The sequence below is a fragment of the Ambystoma mexicanum genome, chromosome 7p (assembly GCF_040938575.1).
Source record: "Ambystoma mexicanum isolate Mex_15411 chromosome 7p, UKY_AmexF1_1, whole genome shotgun sequence".
Lineage (NCBI taxonomy): Eukaryota > Metazoa > Chordata > Amphibia > Caudata > Ambystomatidae > Ambystoma > Ambystoma mexicanum.
In genome coordinates this window covers 890,159,925-890,184,791 of record NC_090939.1, presented here as the reverse complement: position 1 = coordinate 890,184,791, position 24,867 = coordinate 890,159,925, and the positions used below count along the sequence as shown (strand labels likewise).

Below are 24,867 nucleotides of genomic sequence, written 5' to 3'. Positions count from 1 at the left end.
GAATAGTCCCTGGAGGGTAGCTTGTGAAGGACCAGTGAAGAACCCGGTCATTGGCATGCCGGTTAGGCGATATGCCAATAACAGACCCGAGGTTTGTGGCTGCAGAACCCGATCAACAACCCAGAGGAGGTGGTGGCGTGCTACGGAACCAAAGAAAATACCTTTCATCCATTAAACCACCACAGGAGAGTGGCGCGTGTCGAAAGAGGTACAAGGGAGAAACCACAGAGAAGAGAAAGAACACTGACCATTGACGTGGACCCCCTGTAATACAGGTACAGGGGAGAGCGGGCGACCTGGGGAGTGAGGCGTGAAGAGTAACGATCACTTGGGGACCTTGCATCCTCCTCCCAGTGATTGGCAAATTTATACAAATTACCTAGACGTACAGGATACTTGCTCCTTTGAGTGGCTGGATTGTGAGAGGAACAAGAGTCAGAAAGACTGTCTAAACATCTGGAGAAGAAAGGTATTTGGAGAGACAGCAAAGAAATATACAAGGGCCTGGGAAGACCCATTGAAAGAACTTAAGGAACTCTTACAAGGAATAGCAAGAGACTATTTGAAGATAACCTATTGAAGAGCAGAGGTGTTGGTAGGGGTGGGCTGAGGGGGCTATAGCCCCAGGTCTTTTGGTTGTAGCCCCGGATAAAAGCTTAGGAGCTACAACCAAAAGGCAGGCTAGCCCACAGTCCCAACAGTGCTTACATTGGCCTAGCCCCAGATCTTTTCCAGGCCTAGCAACACCCCTGTTGAAGAGACTTGTGTTGAGAAGCATGCCAGGAAAAGGGAGTCTTTCTCCTGGTCTTTTGTTCTGCATTAATAGTGGTAGGGTCAGCTTAGGCTAGTTTCTGACAGAGGACAGACCATTAAGTTTGGACTTCACATCGGACGATGAGCACCCTAGTTTAGTTTCGGCAGGTAGGGCATCCCATAGATTAGCGTTAGTGAGGAGTGTTCTTTATTATTTCAATAAAAGCACGTGAAAATGGCACATGCTCTGTCTCCTCCTTCTGACGTACCATACAACACAATCTAAACAGCATATATTTAAGAATTATGTCTTGAGTTTAAGTTACACTAGAAAGTAAGTGATCTATATCAAACACACATTACTTACCCAGTAATAGTGTTGTGGCTTAAATCCGCTTAGAATTACATGCAATAGTCTACTGGTGGATCATGCAACTATGAATGTCTTTTGATGGGAATTCAGAGTTACACCTCGGACAAAATTTAAACCGGTTGGGTGTGCTCATTGGTTTCAGCACAGCTTTTGTGGAGTATAGGGATGGGTACAGAAGCATTCAATAGGCCTAGAGCCGAAATGACTGCCCCCATCCCCATCCGTCCTACTATATCTCTGTAGCGGTAGCCTTGCATCCTCAATGGCTTCTGTTTTGTTAAAACTGATATAATATTGTTTCATCCTCATTGTATATGTTGGCCTATGCCCAGTCACTGTGCGAGGAAATCTGCATCGCAAGGTTGTGACCTTAAGTTAATCAAGCCTCCATTTTAGGTTAAATCCGCCATTTTGGCTTGTCGTGCAAAGTCACTCTGTGGCCTAAAATGGCCGACCTGTGTTCTCTTGCTCTTAATTTAACCTCTTCAACCTCTGTAGGCGAGTTAATGTCCAACCTGCCTGCAGGCTACATGTTAGGGTCATGTAGACCTTGTCCTTTCTTGACCTAGGGATCAGGGGATTACTTGAATCGGCGATGTTAACCTACAGTATTCAAGAACAATAAAGCTATTTAAACAGGACATGCAAAACATCTGTTTGACCTGCATTGAAGCAAATGTGTAAAGAGTGTAAATTTAAACCCAGAGAATAATAGTATTTGTTAAGTAAATGTACTAAGAAGTAAACCACATGCAAGAGAATATGTAAATTAGGAATGAACCTGGCGCGAACCCTAGCCCAGTACATGATTAACTTGTAGGTGGCTGGACATCTTTACGAAGAAACTGTATAAATATGCTGATGTCCAGCTAGAAATTCCAGTTCACTGCTCACATTGAACCTGCTGGTGGTCTCTGATGTACTGACGGCCAAATAGCTATTTGTGTACTTTGTTTTGTAAACTGTTCAAAGTTGCAATAAAGATTCTGGGACTCTTGACAAGCCTCTGTAGGTGTATTTCTCTTTGCATGGTGTAAAAGCCTTAATATTGTATTTTATGATTCCACCGTTCTTTTTCAGTGCCACTGCAAAATGTTTCAGCATAAAGCAAGCTCATGTCAAATGATGTTAGTAATTACTCTCAGTCTCAAAAGTTGTTGCCAACCAATGGTGAAATAGAACAACTTGAGAACATTTACACTTGAAGGATCATGTAGAATAGGGATTGTCGACGCTCAGTTTATGAATTTTAAAAACATTTCTTACACAAACAACCACTGGATGGTGGTCAATGCAAAGCATGTCAATGTAAGCAGATTCACAGGCCTCAGAAATATATATATCAAACACCAGAAAAGTTATGGTGCATGGACCATATGGCTCTGAACTAGATGTGGACTTCCAGCGATAGATACTGGGCATGGTACGGTGTGGGACTTGGCTGAAATGCTGGATTTTGTTATATAAAGATACATGCACACATAAAAAGTAAGGTGTCCAAACTGGATACCACCGATATTTAGAAAAAAGTATAATATTGTATCACAATATTTTACATTGTTACAATAGAAAGGTGGGGCCTAAACAATCATTTGAACATATTTTAGGCCTTATAAGTTACACGGCAAACCACAAAACTGACTTGAGAAAAAGTCCAGTAATAGGCCATTAGTGACTGTCCAACCAGAGTCACAGGTAATTAAGCAGTTTCATTTATTTAGGAGAAGTTTAAGCCAATATGCAAAGTTCTCCCACAGACTAGCATAGTAGAAAACTAAAAGGAAAACAGTGCGATACAAATGGTATGCATTTACTCACATGTTCTGTAAAGTAATGGAGAGGAGCAAACAATTTAGGAAATGTGAGGTACCCCCACAGCAGAATCCTACATCCAGGCATCCTACGCACATTTGCGTGGTCCGGGGTAGGTGGGGAAGAATATGCAAGCACGCTGAGGAGACCTCGCCCCACAAGTGAATGACCAGAGACTTCAGGTAAATCAGAAGACTTGGTTGTATACTACTCACGCTGATATTTGCAGTGAAAAAGGGCCATGGGTCTCAGAAGCAGACATATGTTTTGGGGTCTGGGTTGGGTGCAGCTGGTAGCTTTTCTGCGACCAGTTTCAGAACTCACCATCAGGTGCATGACGTCCCACAATACTGGAGAAGTGCAAACAATGAAACTAACTGCGCCGACTTTAAGTGGCCCAGCAAGGGCCAGCTGACAATTAGGAGAAAAAGGACTTCAGCTGAAGCAGGTGGGCTAACTGAGCCTGGCGGCCACGAGCAGCAGCCGGACAACAAAGATCATGTCTCTCAATGATGCACACCACAGGAGCAGCAGCTACAGCAGTCTGATGGCTAGGCTCAAGATGGGTTCCTCTCTCTGTATGTGCAGATCTTCTGAACTGAGTGGATCTGGAGGGTTCTGCAAGAGACTGGAGCATGCCAATAGAAAATCAGGAGGAAGAACAGCTCTCCCCTCTGGCTCAAGGGAGTGTGTCACCTGTATGAAGCTTCCCCTGGTTGAAAAAGCAAAGTCCTTAAAACTAATTTTGGTGCTTCAGATTTGAGCTCCAGTGGACTACTGAAGAATGACTTCAAAACCTCTAAATACACAAAATGCTGGGCTGGGGAGGGGAGGGCGTGGGGGGGGGTGATCCTGGCCAACCTATCAAGAAACATGCAACATTCAAGCTGAGCAGTTAACCAATCAAGCCCTGGACAACCAGCTCAGAGGTGCTTGAAAAGAGAGTATGTGGATTAGGGTGTCTGGAACCTAAACCGGTTTTAAACTTACCCACCACCCCCTAACACCACCCCTTAACACCACCCCCTCACCTGGGCTCTGGACAGAGCCCACAGAGGCATTGCCATACTGCCAATTCCTACCCTTGAAGAGGAGGAAGATGGCCAACACAGGCAATGATTTGTAAAGACAGGGCTTAAACAACAAGTTTAGCAATCTCGAAAAGTAACCCCAGAGGTATACGTGGTAAATAAAATAAAGCTACACTGCCACCAGCCAAAAAAGGGTTTGAAATGCACTTAAGAGAAAAATGTACAGAGGAACAGTGCCCACCTGCACTAGTATACTTGTGGGAAATAGTTGTGCTACATAAAAGGGTGAAAAGTGGGGCAGGATTCTCCTGTATTGGTAGCCTTAGGAAATTATCTGTATTTATTCAAGATGTGACTGGAGTAGCAACTGGGCTGGAAAAAGTACTTCACTTGCCAAAAAAGGATCAGGCAAAAATAAGAGTGGCTATATTCTGTTATTGATTTTCTTCTTAAGTATTGGTGCTCCTGGTTATAGATATATCGAGATACCAGTGCACTGATACTTTTTTTGCCAAAAAAGGGTTTGTAGCATTAAAACAAGGTGGGTTCCCAGAGTGTAAAAACAGCGTCCTCGTATACTGCTGCTGAAAAGGAAGATAACGAAGACAAGCATAGACTTGTTTTGGGAAGGTAAGTTAAGTTAAACAGAGACCAAATTGAGGCAATGGTGGTCGGCCTCCCCATCTGCGTCGGCTCGGTGGTCTCCGGTCTTTTGGCCCTCCACTATTGCCCCTTGTGCTGGTGATTAAGGGCTTGGGTGAATAACTATTTGCATCATTGTCAGGGGAAAAGTGATCTGCTTTTCCCCACTGCACTTGCGTGCCCCGATGGTGGCAGCCTTGGTGCTCTGTATCATGGACTATCCTAATTATCTGTACCGAACCATGCTTCTTGATCAATCGCCTCCAAGTCTTGCAAAATTCAGCACCCAAGTTGCGAAGGGTACTCCTTTTAGAGCTCATCTCTCTCCTTTCCTTTGATCCTTACATTGGCTCCCAGATACATTTTAAATATCTCTGCATTGTGCATCAAGCTTTTTATGGTATGGGTGTAGAATATTTACAACATACATCTCGCCCGTATGTTCCTGTGTGGTCTTTACGTTCACAGGATGTTGATCTTATTCAGGTTCTCAGATATAAGCTGTCACGGGTGGGAGGACAAGCTTTTTCTGTTGCTGCAGCGAAACTCTGGAATTCTGTTCGGGTCACGGAGAAAACATTTGCTTTTCCGTAGGTCATTAAAAACATAATTTCTCTTTTAGTCAGTCTATATCGTTTCTTTCTCCCGGGCCTTGCCTTTCTTTGTTATGTCTCCACTAGCACCAAGATGCCTTTGTGCGAATATTGCGCTCTACAAAATGTTTAACATAACATGAGTGAGTTGAAAGAGGATAGGCCCTTTCTCATATGCCATCTCTCCTCGAAGCATTTCCCCAATGGCAACAGTTTTGCCTCACTATGAGCCACAACTAAAAATTGGGCAGTTGAAAGCCTCCTTGCAGACTTCTGTAGAAGACTTAGTCCATCCTATTGAACATATTGGTCCAGAGGATAAAGGTCAGCCCTATCCATATAATAATGATAGGCTAAAAAAAGAAAACATGCAATAAAAAAAAAAAATAACATCCATACATTGAATAGTTATGACGGGCAGTTTGTGGGGATTGGGGGAAGATTTAAAAAATGTGTGAGTGACATCTCACATGATGATCATTTCTAAAAGGTAGGGTGCAATATTGGGTCACTTGGTAGGTTAACAGAAATGGCAAAAGGGGTGTCTTTTCTACACTCATGCTGCATTAGATTTCCTTTCACTCGCGTTTTCCCCTTCTAGTCATCTAAATCCCCGATACATTTTCATGCTCTTATGTCATTGGTTCATGTCTGTACTTTCCCTCTAATATACGTTGTCTGCTTCTATACCTGCCTTGCATCGATTGTACATTTTCTTTTCAATGTATTCCATCCTCTTTTGCATCATACGTTACCATTCACTCCCCTTCTTAAATTTAATTCCATTATATAACTTTCTACCAATGTATGCTTTCTTTTACATGCATCTCTCCAGTGATCCTCTCAGCCAACATAGCTTTTCCCTTCCTTCGATCCATTCTCCTGTCTGCATCGGACAAGCTTTCCCCTTGTATGTCTTTACTCAATCCTGGTATATACATTTTGTATTTATATTTCTCATAGTCTACCAACAATGTTTTCACTTAACGGCTTCAGCTTTAGCACTGTAAACTGTATTCCTTCCTCTCCCATTATACAATCGCTTACTTTGAGGTCTTACCTCCCACAAGCACAACCCATTACGTGGCATGTCCTTGTCCTTATAGCGATGCATTTGATCGGTTTTGCCAATTTGTTAGTGAATGAGCAAAACCGAAGTAAAAAAAAAGCCTAACAGGTATTGAAACAATTTAGGGTTATAAGGAGACTTTCCCCCATCAAATGCAATGCTGTTAATGCATAAAGATGCCAATGCACAGATGTAAAGACAAGAAACCATTCTATCTGGTTTATTATACCAGTTTCCTTCCCTTCCAGCTTTGCTTCTTCATTCATCCACTCTTTGCAGTCCCAACTGCGTTTTTCCTTGTGCCATCGGACTTTAGCAGAAATAAACAATTCTTCTGGTTACACCGCCTACTAGACACATATTAATTGTACCTATGACCCCACTAACACAAGCTCTTCACTGGATAGGTGCTCATATATTTTCTGCTTTAAAGCCTTCTCTGCGAACAAGTAGATTTGACGACTAGCTGAGATATGTGAAAAACAAAGAACATCTTTCCCTCACCTTCCAAACCAACCCACAAACTGAGATGTCAGGAACCCATACGGTACTCAATCTCATGCTGCTCCTGCTATGGGTAAAGGGGACTGCTCCAAATCTCCCAAAAATTGATAGGGGGACACTGTACACTCTGGTCCACCCTTCACATTTCTGCACGGTTAAGGGCACTCTGGGTCAAAACGCAGCAACATGCATGGCAAAACCACTTTCTTCTACAGTTGCCAACTGCCAGAACAGCATTTTGGCCCAGAAAAACCCCAATACTCAAATGTCACACCTGACAGCTTCCCTTCCTGGCTGCTCCTCATCAGTGGCCCTCAGGACTTGCAAGGCACAGCACACACACCAAACTGCAACCTCTCATTTACCACTTTCTTTTGAGAAGATCAATTTCTACATTGTATGGTAATTTTCATGCAACAAGGAGGATAAACAAGACCATGATAGCAAATTGCAACAAGGAGGATAAACAAGACCATGATAGGAAATGACATTTCATTTCAAACACTCAGCATGCATTTGCATCAAACAGCAAACACAAGCAATGATACAGAGGCGATAGTATAGAAAATTAAAAAGGGTCCTTACCTTTATACCGGTTATACAAGTGTTCTAATTTTTTCCTGTCTACTGAATTTTTCATGGATTCCTTGTAGTAAAAGTCTGGCTTCTGGAAGTAGTTGTCTGTTGCAGCTTCTAGTTTCCACTCATTCTGCATTAAGCAGTAAATTGATGTCCTTTCGCCAGCTTGGGTAAATGCCATAAACTGGCGGACCTTGTCCTTCTGAGACGATTTAAGCTTATGCTTTGGGATGCAAAAGAAGCAGGAAAGCCAATGAAGCCAATCCGGAAGTTGAGATCCGCATTCTACTACTAATGCCTAGCTTTTACAGGGAATTATCTTTGTTGGTGCCATAACACGGCTCACTTCAGCATTACAGGAAGACAAGGGCTTGTTCTTCTGCAGTTAAATAGGCCACTTTTTCCGCAAAACTGAAATGACAGCAATCTATATGTACAATTATCTTACACTTCACAACGTTTCAAACAAATAGGCTAGAACAATGATGGCAAATCAATGAGGCACCTTCAAGTGTGATCACAAAGAAAGAACACTACACAGTCATTGTGGTAACAAGGATGAGCTCAACAGATTGTGTTTAATTACACTAGTGAAGACATTAAAAATTGAAAAAGTGTGCATCTGTACCACATTTCAACAGAACTCCACACCCAGAACGCACATCTTCAAGCAAGAAAGCATGACTGGAATTTACGAAATATTTTGACGTCTGTAAATAAAAGCCTTGCTGTATTCGATCTGAAACGCCATTTAAAGTATTAAGATTAAGAGTTTTAGGCTTCACAGATGGGAGACATTGATTGGTCATTTAAAGTGAAGCAAAACTGAAACTAATCAAATAAAAATAAGCAACTACATCAGCCAGGTACCAAATGGCTTAAAGGAAACAGGTTACACAGCCCACAAAAGTCTCTAACTATTGAAGTAATTAAATGTAATTAATCTGAGCACAGGTATGCAATTATGAAAAAATGACATTCCATAAAATGTTAAAAAGGTACAGTTCATAAACCTATGTGTTAATGCAATATCATAGTATTGAAAAAAATAAGATTTTGATGTTTAAAAGCTTACAGGATTTAAATTAATCACTTCTTGAGGTATAGGACTTAGGCTTTCTTGTAGTCAAATTGTGCGCAGAAAACAGTTGGATTGCATTAAATGGTCATGTCGTCAATCTGAATAACCTCCTGCTACAATAATTAAATATTAGCATTTGTCCAATTCTCCACTGGAGACAGTTTGGGTGCCTCAAGGGTGAATGGGTGGTTGCTGAAAATAGTTGGATAAGCTGTCAGCAAGAAAGCAAATACTTGAACTACCCCTCATGGAAGCGATTTTTGAAACTCAACAGCAAGAGTTTACCTTGCAAACTATCACCAGTAAATGCCTAATTGTCGGGGGTATACATTTTTCAGATCAGTAAGCATCTGGGGGAATAACAAGAAAGGTAAAAAAAATGTTTAAAAAAATTACGCAAGTAAGAATTTTTAATAATTTGGAGTACAAGCACTCAGCCTGACACATGGGCGTCATACCAAACACTGTCTCACCCTAAAAACAAGCAAGTACTCACAGGACCAAGGAAAATGTGTTCTTAAAGTACAAGCTACCAAAAAAACAAAAAACTAAGGACACACATGAGCCTGCTAAATGCTACCACCCATACAGTTCTACGGAATATACAGATACTAGTAGATAAGTGCAACGGGGAAAGAGATTGTATATTATTACTGACCGATCTAAAAAGGAAGTGTTTGAGTTAACCTTTTTATAGTCGGTGAGAACAAATTCTTTAAGAGCTTGTTGGGTCTACCCCACAGTACTTCATAAATGCAACTTGGGCAATTAGGAATAAACAGCCGTATTGATTCTGAAATGGTGCAATTAAAGTGATTGTCCAATCCACAGTTGGTAGGCTGCTATACACAACATATTAATAGGCAATGCTATAATGATGTGTTATTTATATAGCGCCTTAATCCAAAGCGCTTTACAGAGCACATATTTACATACAATATCACCCAACCGAAATTGGTACTCATTTATCGACACCGGAAGGATGAAAGGCTGAGTTGGCCTTGCCGGGATACGAACCTGCGACCTGCAGATCAGGATCAGATCGCAGCAGCGAGCCCTCAACCACCTGAGCTATCTTACCGGCAATACTATGAATCCATGGTCTTAGATTTCACATGCTAAGAGTATGTGGAGTAAAATCGCGATGAGTAATCTATGAAGTAATCTAGACCAAATCACTCAATCATATGTGCATCTAATTAAACATGCACAGACTGGGCTCCAACAGATTTTTGGGTGGTGTAGCGACAACCATCAACCACCAGTATTTAAATATCTTAGAGCAAACACGCCCTTGGGGTAAGAATCTCATTCTAATTGGATCGATTCACCTTCAGCAATCAATTTGTATTTAAAGTTGTGTTTAGGTATTGTGACAAATGGAAGGTTTCAGTCACTTCTCCCAGAGGGGAGACTTTCCTTGTGAGGCAAAGGAGGTGAGCCCACTACGCAATAATCCCCCCTAGGCGTGGTGGCATGTGGGTTCTCACAAGGAGAGAGACGCCCCTCTGGGGGACAAGGACACCCGTTCCATGGAGGAACTCCCTAGAACACTCTTCTAGAACATCACAACTCCGGAGGTATCCACCTTATACTGGCCCGAGCACTCATTCTGTCCAAACTGGACTACTGCAATGGACTTTATTTAGGAGCTAATAAATCCATAATTCACAAACTACAGGTTATACGAAATAATGTGCTTAGAGCTGCCTTAAATATACAGAGAAGAGAGCACATTTCGGCTACTAGAAAGCTTTGCAAATGGCTCTCCATACAAGAAAAAAAAAAAGACCTAAAAACATCTGCCTCACCTACAAAACTCTGAACCACCAAGCCCCACCTTATCTCACGGACCAATTCACTCTGAAACGGTCAGCCAGATTCACAAGATCTAACAACACTCCCTGCCTGGCGGTGCCAAGGTACAACCTAAAAAGACCTGGCGGAACTAGCTTCCCAGTTCTAGCCGCCCATCTATGGAATATACTTCCAAAGGATATTAAAACCAGCCCAGCCTTCGAAAAATTCAGAAGACATGTCATCACATGGTTACTGAATAAAAAGTAACCACACCTTACCCTTGTCATCCTCATGTACAGCTCTCTCTCCCCGTTCGCATATCCCTTTATTGTATAGTCTCCCAAATTACCTTGCACCCTTTCGTTATGTTAAATATATACATTTTCAACATGTATCTGTAAACTGTAGTTCACTTGTACCAACTATCTGTAATATGTATATGTAGAATGTTTCCTGTAACCACTATCTTCACCCAAGCGCCCAGATACCCCTGGGTCAGGCGTGCTATATAAATATAATTTTTTAAAAAACAAACAAAACCAAACTACTATTTGTTATTCTAATAGAAGACCTAAGATGCAAACTGCGGATCAGTGCAGTAAAACTACTGTGACGAAGAAGAACGAACAAAGAGTGATCAACTGAAAGGTAACAGACTATATTCCTTCACTGGGGAAGACCCAGCACCCAATCATGAAAAGAGACTAAGGACTACTGCCCAGGAAAAGTGAAACCCGGGAGTTTCAAACCAGTCGAGTGAGGAGTACTGAGAGAGACCAAGAGTTCCTCCGTCAGGAAATCACTAGGTGCTGGGGGCGAGACGCATGGAAGAAGCTGGAAGCCAGAGAACGAGGGGAACAAAAACCCAGGAGAGTGAGTCGAGAGTGGTGGCGTGACCCTGGAGAGGTGGACTATTCAGTCTGGTAACAACGCAGAGACCACTGGAGTCCAGGTACCATGGAGAAGAAACAGGAGATGGAGCAAGAACCAAAGCTATATTGACTATGAAGGAAGTCCCTATCCTGCGAACAGACCCAGTAACTCCAACCCATTGGAAAAGTCCCCCTACAAGAACTAAATAAATGAATCCAAGAGATAGATAAAAAGCATCTCAAAATTGACTACTAAGGCTTTGGAAGCCTATCCAGGAGAAAGGGAGTCATTCCACTGGTCTTTTGTTATTTTGTATTAGTGGTAGGGAAAGAGCAGCTTAGCTTAGGACAAAGCACAGACTTTTTACTTCGGACTTCACCACATATGACGAGCACCGTAATTTGGTCATGCATGAAAACCCATTGATTAGGGATAGTGAGGCATTTTACTTATTATAATGACAGAAAGTGAAGAATGCCAAAAACGGGTCTGTCTCCTTCTGACCTACAACAGTACACTACCCTTAAATAGCGTTGTTCATTCATGGGGCACAAAATCCACCAGGCTATGACCCAGGTGTGGCCATTGTTAAGATGGATTTCTGAACTCTGTCCTGGAGGGGCAGAGGTTCAGAAGGCCAGCCTAGTTTCTTGGAACAGGGTAACCTCTGGACAAGCCAGACCAATCAGGGTAGCGATCGCGGCGGTCAAGACTAGGTCACAAGAGGGGTGAGGGTGACCGAAAGCCCGCAATGAGCACACAAAGCAAGTACACTTACAAATTACTCCAAGCAGGTGTTATATTAAAAATATAGACACATTTATTACAAGGCCTTTGTAACATTGACCGTAGCGAGAAATCACAATAAAACTCAAGTAAACCAACACATCACAATCAAATACAATATATATACACAATTACCAACGAGTGTAACGAGTTAGACGCACAAAATGTGAAGACCACCTAGATGGGGAGGAAAACAGGCAGTGCGAATAATAGTTAGACCCAGTCCGCCTTCAGAGGCACCTAACTAAAAGGAAGTCCGAGCCCTACGAAGAGTGGAGCCTTGTGCTCAAAAGTACCTGCACACGCTGGTGCCAATGGGCAAAGGGGAGTCTCTTCGAGGGAATCAGGCAGTTTAGTTCGGTGTACAAATGAAGATGAACAGAGCTCTGCGACTCAAGCGCAGACTCCACTGTGGGCAGAAGCAGAGCGCGAGTACGGAAAGGCATGCTGTTAGACACAGCCGGGAAAAGCTATGGGCTACTGCAGGAGGGCGCCCAGTTCCTAGCGAGGCTACTCACCGATCCCCGATGCAGGCAGTCCCAGGCTTCTCCGCGTCAGTTTCAGTGCTGGCAGGTTCAGATACGGGCAGGGGATGTCTCGGCGTCATGTAGATTCCGCAGCAGCAGAAGTTGAGGATGTCCCAAATGCAGTGAACCCGCACAGTTTGTTACCACAGCAGGGCAACGGAGCGGCCGTGTGTATTTCAGCCCAATGTACACTACTCACTTCAGACCTGGGAATGCCAAGTGTACAAATTGTGTGAGAGTGACAAGGACTCGTAATACAACACAACCTGACGGCGGTTACAGAGCAAGACTCCTGGGTAGGCTGGTCAGTCCACTGGATGGCCCAGAGACACTTCCGAAGGCTTACGTGCAGGAGATGGTGAAGATGCCGAGAATAGTTGTTCCCACTATTCCAAGGGGTCGAAGTACCAGTACAGGCCTTCTCGTTCGAGCAGAGGTAGAAAGGGTTTCACAAAGCGACAGCAGTGCAAAGGAGCAGTCCTTCAGCGGGTCACCAGCGATTCCTCGGTTCAGCCTCGTAGTTGCAGGATACTTGGCTCCTGTATTCCTTTGTTCGTGAGAACTCAGGAGATCGACATGGTATTGGTGTTTCCAGCCCCCTCTTATCCACGGTTCTCTTTGCGCCAAAACGGAGGGGACCCAATAGGAGATCTGCTCACAAAACACTCACACCATACGTGGACCTATCCCGGACCACGGAGGTCCCAGGCATTCACGACACACTAGACTCTCTGGCACCCAGGATGTGTATTGGGACCAGACATCCCAGCCCACATCCTGGAGCACACACAAGACCTGTAGAAGCCCGCAAAAGCATCTGTGTTTCGCGAGAAAGTACATGCCCAAATAAGGAAGGCCCTGGGTTGGCTCGACCTGGGGAAGGTGAAGGGGGCAAGACGGTCAGCGGACTGGACAAAGAGCCTCGTGGTCTGGCTATTTTGGGAGCCAGGCCACCATTTTGGACTAAGCGCGAAAAACGCGCTTAAACGCCAAAAGGAGCTCAAAAACACAAAGAAACGATCGCTGCCACCAGTCCCGTCCGTGATTCACTTGCACCGTTCATTAACAATCCAAAGAGTATCTAGGGCCTGTAGAAGACTAGAGACCCAAGAGAGCAATAACTTAGCTTACAGTGCCCTCTTGTGCCATGTTGCGCGAAAGCTGCAACATGATAAAAGAACAACGGAAAACAACGTTTCCCGGTACTGACTGACTGTCTTAAGGGCATGTCAGTTTCCCCGTAAGAATGGAGCGAAAGCCCAGAGGAGTGCGGCAGAAGGCTGCACTTCTCTGGCAAAGTCTAGATCCTGGTGAAAACAACAGCAAAAAGTTTAGGGGTTGCCACATAGATGGAAAATTACCCATAATTGAGAAATCTTTCCGAACAGCCATCACAATTAGGATGATTATTTTTCTTCTTTCCTGACCTTACTGATCTTAGATGAAAATGGTTGGTCCCATTGCTTAAACTGCATGAGATCTGCAGCCTAAAAGAAGCGCCTGATCGATGTAAGATGCCAGCAAGCAGCACTAGAGAGCTGGTTGTAATCAGGTTTTAGAAAAAAAGTGCACTAGGAGTTATTATTTTGAACAGCTACGATTTGATGTTTGGACCCAGGGACAGAATGTACGGGATTTTTTTGCCTTCTGAACATTTTAAATCAATGATATTGTTACACAGTATCGTTCAAATGGATATAGCCTCATTTTAGATTCATGTTTATAAATATTTTTTATTGTGCTTTTATTGAATCTAAGATACCCTCAATTGTAAGTTGATAGTCATCAGTTTACGGAGAATTTCTTTGAGGCAGGAAATCAGAATGCACTAAAAGAACTCTAAAGTGGGTGCAGTTTTTGATATTTCTTTTGAAACTCTACTGTCCCCTTTAATAAGAATAGTGACAAAGCCTACCTCCAATTTTAGCCCAAAGACTCTCTTTAAACAGCGTAGGCAGGGTTTCCATGTTTATGTCAGAAATAGGCACATGGTTCCCACAACTTGGAGTTCATCCATTGACCTTACTATTGTGATGAGGTTATGAACCTCACCCTGTCAAAGAGGGATGGGGACCACTCTCTTAACCTGGGCTGGCAGGAGGCCTACCCAAGGGGTTCCCAGAACCAGTTCTGCCCCTGAAGTGGGATGTAGAATTTGTGAGGACCCCAGTCTGTCCCTTCTGCATGTGCCTGGCTAACTAGGTCATGTACCACTTCCTCTTGCTCGATACCAGTTGCACACAATGGTCGTCCGTGTTCACGTTCTTCTAGGACCAAGTACAGCAGAATGTTTAGCAAGAAATCCCAAACTGGTAGCTTACCAGAGGGTGAGGCAGCAACACAGTAGCTGCAGAACACCACACATTGCAGAATAGCAGCCAAGACGCCACACTTAATCAGGCTACAAACTCTACAAAAGAATGTTTACAGTAGGCAGCCATTTCCAAATTCCAGCAGACCTGCGTATGAAAACGGGACAGTGCGTAAGGCCCGCTATAGGAAGCAAGCAGTTGGCCCAGGGAGCCAGCTGACAGGGAAATCAGTAGAAGGGACAGGGCAAGGATAAAATAAGTGAGGAGAGCCCAGGTCAGTGTTGGTTTTTCTGGGGAGGTCAAAGAAGACGGAAGACCAAGAGACTGGCATAAGGTGCTGAGAAACATGGAAGAGAACTCTAAAGAGCCTGTGCAAGGTGAGTTATTGGTTGCTGAGAGAAAATAGTGCTAGAGTGCGAGTGTGTGTACAAGGTGAGTAAGTGAGACTAAGAGTAGGGGCTCTGACTCAGAGTGGTTGAGAAAAGGTGACAGAGTGAAAGGAAGGCGACTGTAGGAGAAATTGTGCGTGGAGTACAGTAGAGTGGGAGGTCAAAGGCATAGCAAGAGTTGAGAGTAGCGGGAGGAGAGAGAAGTAATGAATAACGTCAGATGGTGGAGGTAAGGACTAGAGGGAGAGGGACAGAAGAGTATGAGTGAAAGAGGAGACATTGTAAGGAATAGCGGGGAGGAGATTATGAGATGCAGTTGTTTCCCTAGTCCTCAAAATGTCAAACAGGTTTTAAGGCATTTGAATTTCATAAGTATTAGATTTAAATGGTGTTAGTCCTAGTCTTCTGCCACTTAGCTAGTTATATATAAGATTCCCCAATATTAGTGATTTAGGAATAATGTTGTAGTATCTTAGTGTGAAGAGGTAGGAGGATAACGGGGCCATAAGTAGTGTTATTTCGTTTTTAGCAGTGAAAGGTCTTCAGTCTGGTCACAGACTGATCTCCATGCATGTCCTCTTTGTTCACAAAAGCCTCCTCGTTTATTGATGGCGATGCACTTCGATGTAAATTGCTACCTTTGTCAGTGTTTTGGCTACTATTGGTTGCAAAGCTCCAGGTAAGGTTTTGAAGTGTGAACATTTGCATTTTTTGGAGTCGAGATTAAAACGTGAGGGGCCTGAAACTTGGGCACCAGACAGTATTTGTAAGATCCGAGTTTTTGTTCATAGTCTTGGGTTGGAGGAGGGCTGCTTCCACAAGAGGCATGCTCGTTTTATTTTTTAAATTGCTATATTCAATTTAAGCACTTGACTATTTTCTGAGCTCGAGTTAGCATTTAGGTTTTTGCTTTCAAGGGCTAAAATAATACTGTTGTCAAGAAAGGGGCCTAGCCAGCCTGACATACCACAATGCAACCCCCTTGAGAAGATTGTTTTGCTAGAACACATAACCACTAAGGTTACCTCCACCATATACCAGGCCATAACTGCTTTTGCAATCCAGAGCTTTCCAATTTTAGGCTAAATGGGGGGGTAGAGGTGGGATCCATCGAACCCAAAGATTGGGTGGAAGCCCAGAATGTTCCCCCAGGAAGTGGCAATATCTTCCGGACTTTGCTTGGTGCAACTTAAAATCCTCCATAGGGTAAATTACCCCAGGGTCTCACTATTCCGGTGGGGGCGTATTGACGGGCCACAATGTTTGAGGTATGAGGAGGAGGGACCCTTTATACACATCCTCAGGGGTTGCCCGCGGATCTGTCACTTTTGGTCGATGTGCTCCTGCAAACTGTCCAGGATAATGATAATGATGTGTTATTTATATAGGGCCTTAATCCAAAGCGCTTTACAGAGAACATATTTACATACAATATCACCCAACCGAAATTGGTACTCATTTATCGACCTCAGAAACATGAAAGGCTGAGTTGGCCTTGCCGGGATTCGAACCTGCGACCTGCAGATCTCGTTCAGATCGCAGCAGCGAGTGCTCAACCCGCTGAGCTATGCCACAGAGATCTTACAGCTCCCCAGGCTGTTACTTTGGGAATTTGGGGTGAAAATTCATATAACCAATACGAAAAACTGCTTGTACACAGCGATTGGGTTGATGAAATGGAACATTGTCAAGCAATGAGGGGCCCCGGAAAGCTCTCAGTTCAGACAATGGGTGGCAGGCGCAAACGTCTGTGAGTCTATGGTGCGGCACATATGTGCTGCACGAGGATGCCCTGAGAAGGCAGATAACATTTGGGGACAATGGGCGGAGGATGACTGAACATTCCATAGAGGGAGGGAATGGGAGTTGGGTGGCTGTCTCTTATAGTAGACGATGGGAGCGCGCAAGTTGGTCTGTGTACTGACATGTGTATTTTGATTAACTGTGACCGATCCTCTCCTTGCTGTTATGATGTAAAACGAATAAAATGTTTTATGAAAGAAAAAAAAGAAAGAAAGGACCCTGGCAGGGGAGTGTACTCCGAGTCTGTAACATGCAACTAAATTGTGAACACAGTAAAAAAGGGAACCTCTCGTTTATTGATGGCGATGTAAATCGCTACCTTTGTCAGAGCTTTGGCCAATATTGGTTGTAAAGCTACATGTAAGGGTTTGACACAGATCCTTGAGTGGGTTTTTTTGGTAACTGTATTAAATATAAAGAGAAACATGGGGAAGGGAGCTATTCCCCAGAACTGTGGAATTACCACGAGAGAGTTGGGTTATGAATAACTTGATCATTCTTGTGTTACATTTTCATATTGAGAAAAGAAATCTGGGGAAGGGAATTACTCCATGGAACTGTGAACATTGTCAGTTTGGAACTTGTGTGTTGGAATGGAACATTTGTGCATTTGAAAGAACGGAGACACTATCCTTTGCACCTTGGAATGCCATATACTTATTTGTGGGCATCTTGACAAAGGACAGATCATTCGTTTTTGTTGAGGTAGGAAAACCCCTCCCAGACTGGGGATAGTGAGGCATTTTCCCCAACCCCTTTTATTTTCAATAACAGGTTATAGCCAAAACATGAGTCTGCTGTGGCCACCTCTCATTCTTGGCTCCTCACATAGGTAACAGAAGTTAAGGTATTTGTGGGGTACATTTACCCACCCAGCAGAATTCCCCTGCATCACCAATCTGCACTTCAGCAGTTACCAGCAAAATGGTTGCGCTGGCACTGTCGAGCACTATCGCCTTGTCTTAAAACTGCTTTTTGCAGTCACCAAAATAATGGCTGTGGTGTCTTTGCCAAGCACATATGGGGCAAGATGGAACCGGGAACACACAAAGAAAGGCTGCCATTGGGTTTCCTGATGTGCACCAGAGAAGTAAGTTGAAAGCAGCGCTGCTTTGCTGCTAGCTCAGAATTTCCCATTGGAAAAAGGAAATATTTTACATTTAAAATTATGCGCCTTGATGCTCTTTTTCATCTGCTCAACAATATATAGTTCTGATCCAGTAAGACACAGCTATGCCCAGCCATATTCAATTTGTGCTCTAGCAAAGGAAAGGATTTCTCACTGAAGGACAGGCTGTGTCAGAAAGAGATCTGTGAAATCACAAACAACTTTACTCCCAGCCGTACAGAAAAACGCTTGACTTTTTGCTACAAAATATCCCAGATAAACTCTTCAAAAGAAACCCCATCTCTCTGTGCATATGTCAGTTTCAAGGGATCTTTATTTTGAGAGATGATTGTGCATTGGAAACATGACTGGGGCTTTGGAAAGATTCTGAAAATGGATGTAAGAAGGCCGCATTTGAAAGTGACATCCCAGCAGAATTAACCATGTGTAAAAATGGTTCTTTTGCAAACAAGAAAAATTTCTGTTTAAAAGTGTAATGTTGAATAAGGCCCTGTTCTTGCCTAGAAATGTAATGGGGGTGGGGGGTTTCTTGAAACCTAATATAATGTTTTATTCCAACAGCGTTGCTTTTTGGCTCAAGAAAAAAAATAAGTAAATAAATAAATGCATTTGGTTTTCCTGCTGGACTTCAAAGGACATTTATTTGCTGGGAACGGAAGTGCCTCTCCCGAAAAGGGGCCACCCCCTTGGAAACTCTGAATGGATCAAGAGAAAGCAGATCACCCTCGTCAGACTGTGTCTGGGATGGGGCCTGTTACAATAGAGTTCCAGGACACTTGGGTGTGAAATTGCAAATAACACCTCCCCTCAACTGGGGGGGGCTTCAAAGCCAACTCCAGAGCAGCCTAGGCAGTTATGCCCTTATTTGAGAGACAATGCTGGCCATCTGGATCAAAAGACCATTTTAATTAATAACCTTTAAGACTGTTATTGGACAACGCAGTAAGGCGAATGTTTCACCGTTTAAATGCAATTTTTGTGGCTTTAAATTAAGACATGGTAGCCTTCACTAGCATATTGGGGACGAAAATGGCAGAAAATTGTATATTCTGAGGAAAGCGTTTATGGTGCCACTTTGAAATTCATTACTAACATGCCTTTTGATAATATGTACACATGTATAAAGTTACAGAATAGTAAGTGAAATATTTCCCACTGAAAATCACGTAAAATGATTAGAAGGACAAAACAAAGTCCTACAAACCTAGGGGTTGGACTGCCATGCTCTGTGTGAAATATGTAATCTGCCTATGTAAGTTTCAAAAGTGCCACAACTGTAAAAAGGTGCATGTTGGTGCAATAACTGGTTTTTAGCAAAAGTAACTGTGGGATGATCCTATATATTGTAAACCACACATAAATCTGACGCCATGCCCCTGAAACCCAACCGGCTGACAGCAAGGTGGTAACAGTCATCCCAGGCCAATCCAGTTGTTAGAGACATGTCCAGCCTAAGCCTGCCCCACCGTATAATAATGCAATGTCATCCACCTTATAAAAAGGGGAGCTCACAGAGACAAAGGACACACTTCTGAATTTTCCAGGGCCTGCGTATCCAGACATTTTATATTCATCCTGCAAAATTTCAGACTTCACTGCCAGAAAAGGGATAGTTGATCCAGGCCCTCCTATCCTAGCAGAACCAGCCTTCAGAACTAAAACCCCATAACAAAATCCCACCAACTCAGGGAGAAAGTGGGGGAAAGCTGTGGTACCCTTTGAGAGTATCCTGTGACCAGACCGGCTTTTTGCCCCACTACCTGCATGCCACTGTGCCGTGACCAGACTTTTGACCAGCTGTTTTCTGTTAGGAGTGCCTGCCGCTGTGACCAGTGACCAGATATTGCCTCGCAGTCCAGAAACTCAGTTGGCTGTCCCAAAATCACAAACTGAAGTGCCGATTGTGAGTATTACCCCATCCCATAGCAACACATAGTATACCCCAACTTGATACCTTGCCTTTGTTCGACCTTCTAAGTAATCCCATCCATACCCTGATAACGTGTTGAAGATAGTCTGAATCCTCTGTGTATTCTGTTCCTTGATTTCCTAGTGCTAGCACAATTCTTCCATTCATTTCTGTCTTGCATAAGTCCGTAGTCATATTTTGAATAATTGAATTCCCACACAGAGCTGCACGTGGGGTGAAAAGGTTAACCTTGCAAATTAACCTTGGAGCGTATGTGTTTTTCTTTAACAATATAGCATTAAATCTAGTTCAAGTGAAACCAGTCCTTTCCTTTTTTTTTTAAACCGATTTTCTCTTTTAACTGCTTTTATTTTTAAAACCGAATTTCCTTTCACCTTAAAAATCTCATACAGTTCTTCAGCTAGAGTGACTCTTTCACTTTCCTATTATCCCTGTGATGTGCATCCATCACCCAGCCTAAAAACCGTATTCCGATTCGGTCTATATCACCCGTTTTTCAAACCGTTTTTGACATTTAAACCTGTGTAATATAGCAAATGCAAATTCTGTGCTTGTGATTCTGGCTGAACTGTGTTGTCACTTCAAAGTTGGTATTTGAATTGTATGCCCTTTTTTGGTACCTTGCTTTGTAGTTGCTAGTGTTATTACATCCCTGATACTGTGATAACTCATTTACCTCATCTATTCAACCGCACATTTAAATTAATTATTTACCAATTCCAAGTGTCATTTATGCAATTGCAAAAGGTTTTCAAACACGATTTTGACTCCCATTTTGTGGAGGGAAGGTCGGATTTTAATTCGGTTTGCTACCGGGTATCCTATCGATGCAAAAGTTGATTAGTTGGGGTTTGAGGGAGCATTGCACGGGGAAATCTTAACTGAGGTGCCATCCACCCAAACAGTAAAATTGCTCCTATTCATCTCTGCTTTGGATATGTTCCACTAGAAGGTCAACCAAGTGTATTTCATCAGTTTACATTGTAATTATCACCCCATTGGTGATTGCTGCCCAATATTAAAATTGTGTGATTTTCTTTCAATTTAAAATAAATATTGTATTCCCACCAACCGGCCTGGTTCATGGTCCATTGTGACCCAGCGTATTTGTAAAAGGTGGTGTGAGACGGGTTGGGTGCCAGCTCAATCTGAATTCTAGGAAATAAAGAAAAAGTATTCTAATTGAGCCCTACATCCTATGCTAAGGGAAAGGGTCCTGGTCCGGATTGGGACGCCCGATTAAAATCCTTAGCATAACACAGTGGTCTAATTGCAGAGTAAAACTAAAAAGGCCTGCCACAATGATGTCAAAAAGGTTATGAGTTAGTGCCAGGTCATGATAAATTATTTTATTTATCAATGAGACAGGGTGGTTCCTGGCTTGGAAGGAGGCTATCAAAATATAGCAATACTTCACCTTTTGCAGGAAGGAAACAAAGCGAGCTCCCTACGCATGGTGTGTACATTAAACTTGATGAAAGGCTGAGGTGGATTTGCAAACAAACATAGTAGGAAAAGCGGGTGGCCCAGATGTCTAGCCTTCTGAGTGCATGTTATGTTACTATGCTTTGACTGAGGCCATGTCAGGCACTGTAAAGCGCTTTTAGCGGCAGTAACGCCACCCCATAGGACTGAGGAGCCGTGAGGGAATTATTTCAGGTCACAGGCCAAGAAACATGAGCACAAGTGTGTGCAAAGATCACTGCTGAGGGGCTCCTCAATTAGCTCTCTAAAGTAGAAAGAATGGGCGAAAAACAAATGTGTGGGTCCGAAAACAGATGGACAGACAGGAAAACCCATGATCTGTGCAGCTTGTAACACATAGAAATCCTTTCAACGTTTGAGTGGGGCCGTTTGTCAAAAATTTGAATTCGCCATGGCCACAACTCCTGGGAAATTAGCAAAATGACCCCCCCTCTGCCCCTTTATGTTATGTCACAAAATAAGATTTTATACTGCACCAAGCCACCATCTCAATACTCAGTCACTTAGACTCATCAGCCCTTCGAGAAAAAAGGTGTGATAACATGCACACTATTTCGGTCAGTAGTGGTCAGACGCAAGCCTTCCAAAGTGCCACTTTCTCATTGTGAACTTGGTGACATCACATCGCAATACTACATTGCATCAGGCAAGTTAAAATCATTCCCTTCAAAGCATAGCTGTCAAAGCTCGTCTACTAGACCCCCAGAAAATGTTACATAAACAGGAGAGCAGGACGTAAATATGGGCACTTGTAAATGAGGGTGGGATTTCAGCACTGGCTCCCCTGGTCCAAGGACCAGGCTTCCTAGAGGTTCTTGAGGACCGCCAGGCCATTTATGGGGATGGTTATAGGTGTGCATTCCAGGAATCCTCTCAAACGGAGGCTGGTCACTTGTGCGAGTTTCCTGCATAATTCAGAGTTGCTGTTACCATGTCCCATTAATAGAGGAGGGCATCATGCGAATCTTGGGTCAAACACGGGTGTAAAAAGGCATACCTTCATCGATACAAAGCGCCATAATAAAGTTTATAAGCAAAATTAATCATCCAACTAATTCCAAAGAAGCATTGGAGAGTATGGCAGATGTATGAATAACACGGTTCATGGTTCTCCATTTGGACCGTGTTACACCTTTAAATGTGCCTTTGCACTGATGAGTCACAGTGACTTTGGAAATGCTGACGCTGAAGCCCGCCCTCCCGCCAGGGCAGATTTGGTTTCGGGCTTTTCAACGTTCACTGATCTGCAGAGGCGCTGGCGGATGAACCAAGCAAACTCGCCCAGCCTAAAACACATTCTATGCACATTTCCGAATAAGCGTAAGGCTTGAAATTCAGCAAGATGTGCTTGACCATCAGCCCAAACCAAACACCTCAATGACAAGTGCTATGAAATGGGCAGCATAGTATCTATACCGACACAGAATACGAAACCACTGCATAAGGTAATACGAAGAACAAATCCGTAACGCTGCGCAAGTGAGATACATGCTGACTGTCGGGTCGGCAATCTGAGGGGCGGGTATAGGAGTCATCGGTCTCTGTAGCAAAAGAAGTCCCCTGCTCCACCATAATTCTCTCCACCCTGTGTAGATGAAGGGCCGAGTGAGTTAAACAAAATATCCCGTTACATATGAGCATGAAAGTCTACTTTAAAAACATGTTACATTTGCTTCTATTCTGGGTTAGTGCGCACTATTATAATAACGGACGTTAGTTTCCCGTAGCGAGAAGAGGTACGTGCCTGTCGAGTTGGATTCCGAAAATAGGTCTCCAAACGACCGTGCCGAGTCCCTTCCTACAGGCCTGGAGCGACGAATTTAAAAATACCATACATCTCTGCAGCTCCCTGTGATAAATCAAGGAGAGCAATATTCGGAAAGGCGGGTGGTAGATGTGTTTCTTTTAAGCCCTTAAACCAATAGACAAGCATCCCATTACAGAGGTCTTCTGGCAAGTTAAGACAGCAACATCAATTGGATCGCACAAATCTGCTATCAGTCCAAAGTTATATGGCTCATATATTGCGAGCACTCGGTCAGCAATAGAACAAAATAAGCATGCACAAAAAAAACCAAAAAAGGCACCTCGGATAGCACCAAAGCAAAAGGAACGTTACTCATAAAATGTTGAATTCAAAAACTCCCTATCAAAGCATTGCTATTTCCAACTAAGGAGAAAGGCAATGGTCAAGAGTCAAATGTGAAGTGTCAGGAAAGGGGCGAGCAAACGCAGCAACAACATGTATCTTATTAAAGTGTTAGACAAATGTAAAGATATAATCACAGTTTTAGACATTTCTAAACATTTAATAAAATGTAAATCATTAAACTCTAAATGTCAAAGTTCATCCGACTTGGGATCAATTACCCACTACTGTACCAAAAACAGTGGTTGTCAGTGTAAAATCCCACACATCACAAATAAGTGTCTTGGGTCTTCCTGGCGCCAAACGACCCAGCTGAGTCTTTGCATATCCTGTCCAGGCGTGCTATTTTGGCCCTGGCTCCTCGGACCTAGCGTGTGGCCAACAAATTAAACTTAAATAACATGCTCCTGCAGCCTTGCCACCAGAAAAGAGGCACAGATAGGGGGCTACTTTACCAAATGCAGTGAATTTCATGGACATATTCAGACAAAGGCGTTTTTGTATTTAGATTGTCTCAGTCATAAACCTTCATGATTTGTATTCACCTGGTTTTATCCAGCAAGTGAACTGGGCCAACTGGATGCGCTCCTACAATGGATCACTAAAACTGCAAGATCTTTAGCTGTTCTTTCCCCCCCCACCCCCCTTAATGCCCTCCTCATAGACTACATTTGTCAGTGAATAAAAGTCTGCTGTGGCGAGTTGTTGCACAAATTGCAAGGATCTCAAGCACACAGTTGCAGTTCAATAGTTTTTTTTCTTTTTTTATTACATTTGTGTAGCGCCCAGACCCAGAGGTATCACAGCGCTTGCGAGAGTAAACAGTCAAGGACAGTAGATAGCAGAGAATACATGCATGTATTAAGTGCAATAAGGTTCAATACAGTAAATCCACTAGAGCTAGATCATGGAAAGGGACCCCAGCATAGGGGTATTTTGAAAGCACACTCTGGTGAAGTCCGCCTCATGGAAGGGGAGGGGGATAGGGGGTGTGGGGGGGGCGGGACTACTTCAGGTAAGCGAGCAGACATGAATGACTAGAGAGGTGCGAGTGCACATTCTGGCAAAACCACGCCTCATGGTATGAGGGGGTTACTTCATAAATGTACGCGAGCTCAAGTGGCATAGAAGAGGGACTAGGTAAAGTAAATGATTGGCAGGTCACATCCATTGGCAGCAAAAAGTTAAATTAAGTGAGTTGCAGGTCACATCACAATAGAGAAGAGCATGTATGTGCACATTCGGTG

At 43.3% G+C, this 24,867-nt stretch overlaps 1 protein-coding gene across 9 annotated transcripts in view; it reads right to left on the bottom strand.

Annotated features, from left to right (window-relative positions):
* The window catches only part of DCUN1D2 (defective in cullin neddylation 1 domain containing 2), a 325,754-nt gene that overhangs the window by 176,034 nt on the left and 124,853 nt on the right, over positions 1 to 24,867 (bottom strand). For 4 of the 9 annotated variants that reach the window (XM_069637144.1, XM_069637139.1, XM_069637147.1 and 1 more), the window contains one exon: positions 7,363 to 7,579. In XM_069637144.1, coding sequence (XP_069493245.1) covers positions 7,363 to 7,537 — 175 coding nt within the window. In that variant the 5' untranslated portion in view covers positions 7,538 to 7,579. Of the gene's footprint in view, positions 1 to 7,362; positions 7,784 to 24,867 lie in introns of all 9 variants that reach the window. The other 5 variants (XM_069637140.1, XM_069637145.1, XM_069637142.1 and 2 more) reach the window with 2 other exon arrangements.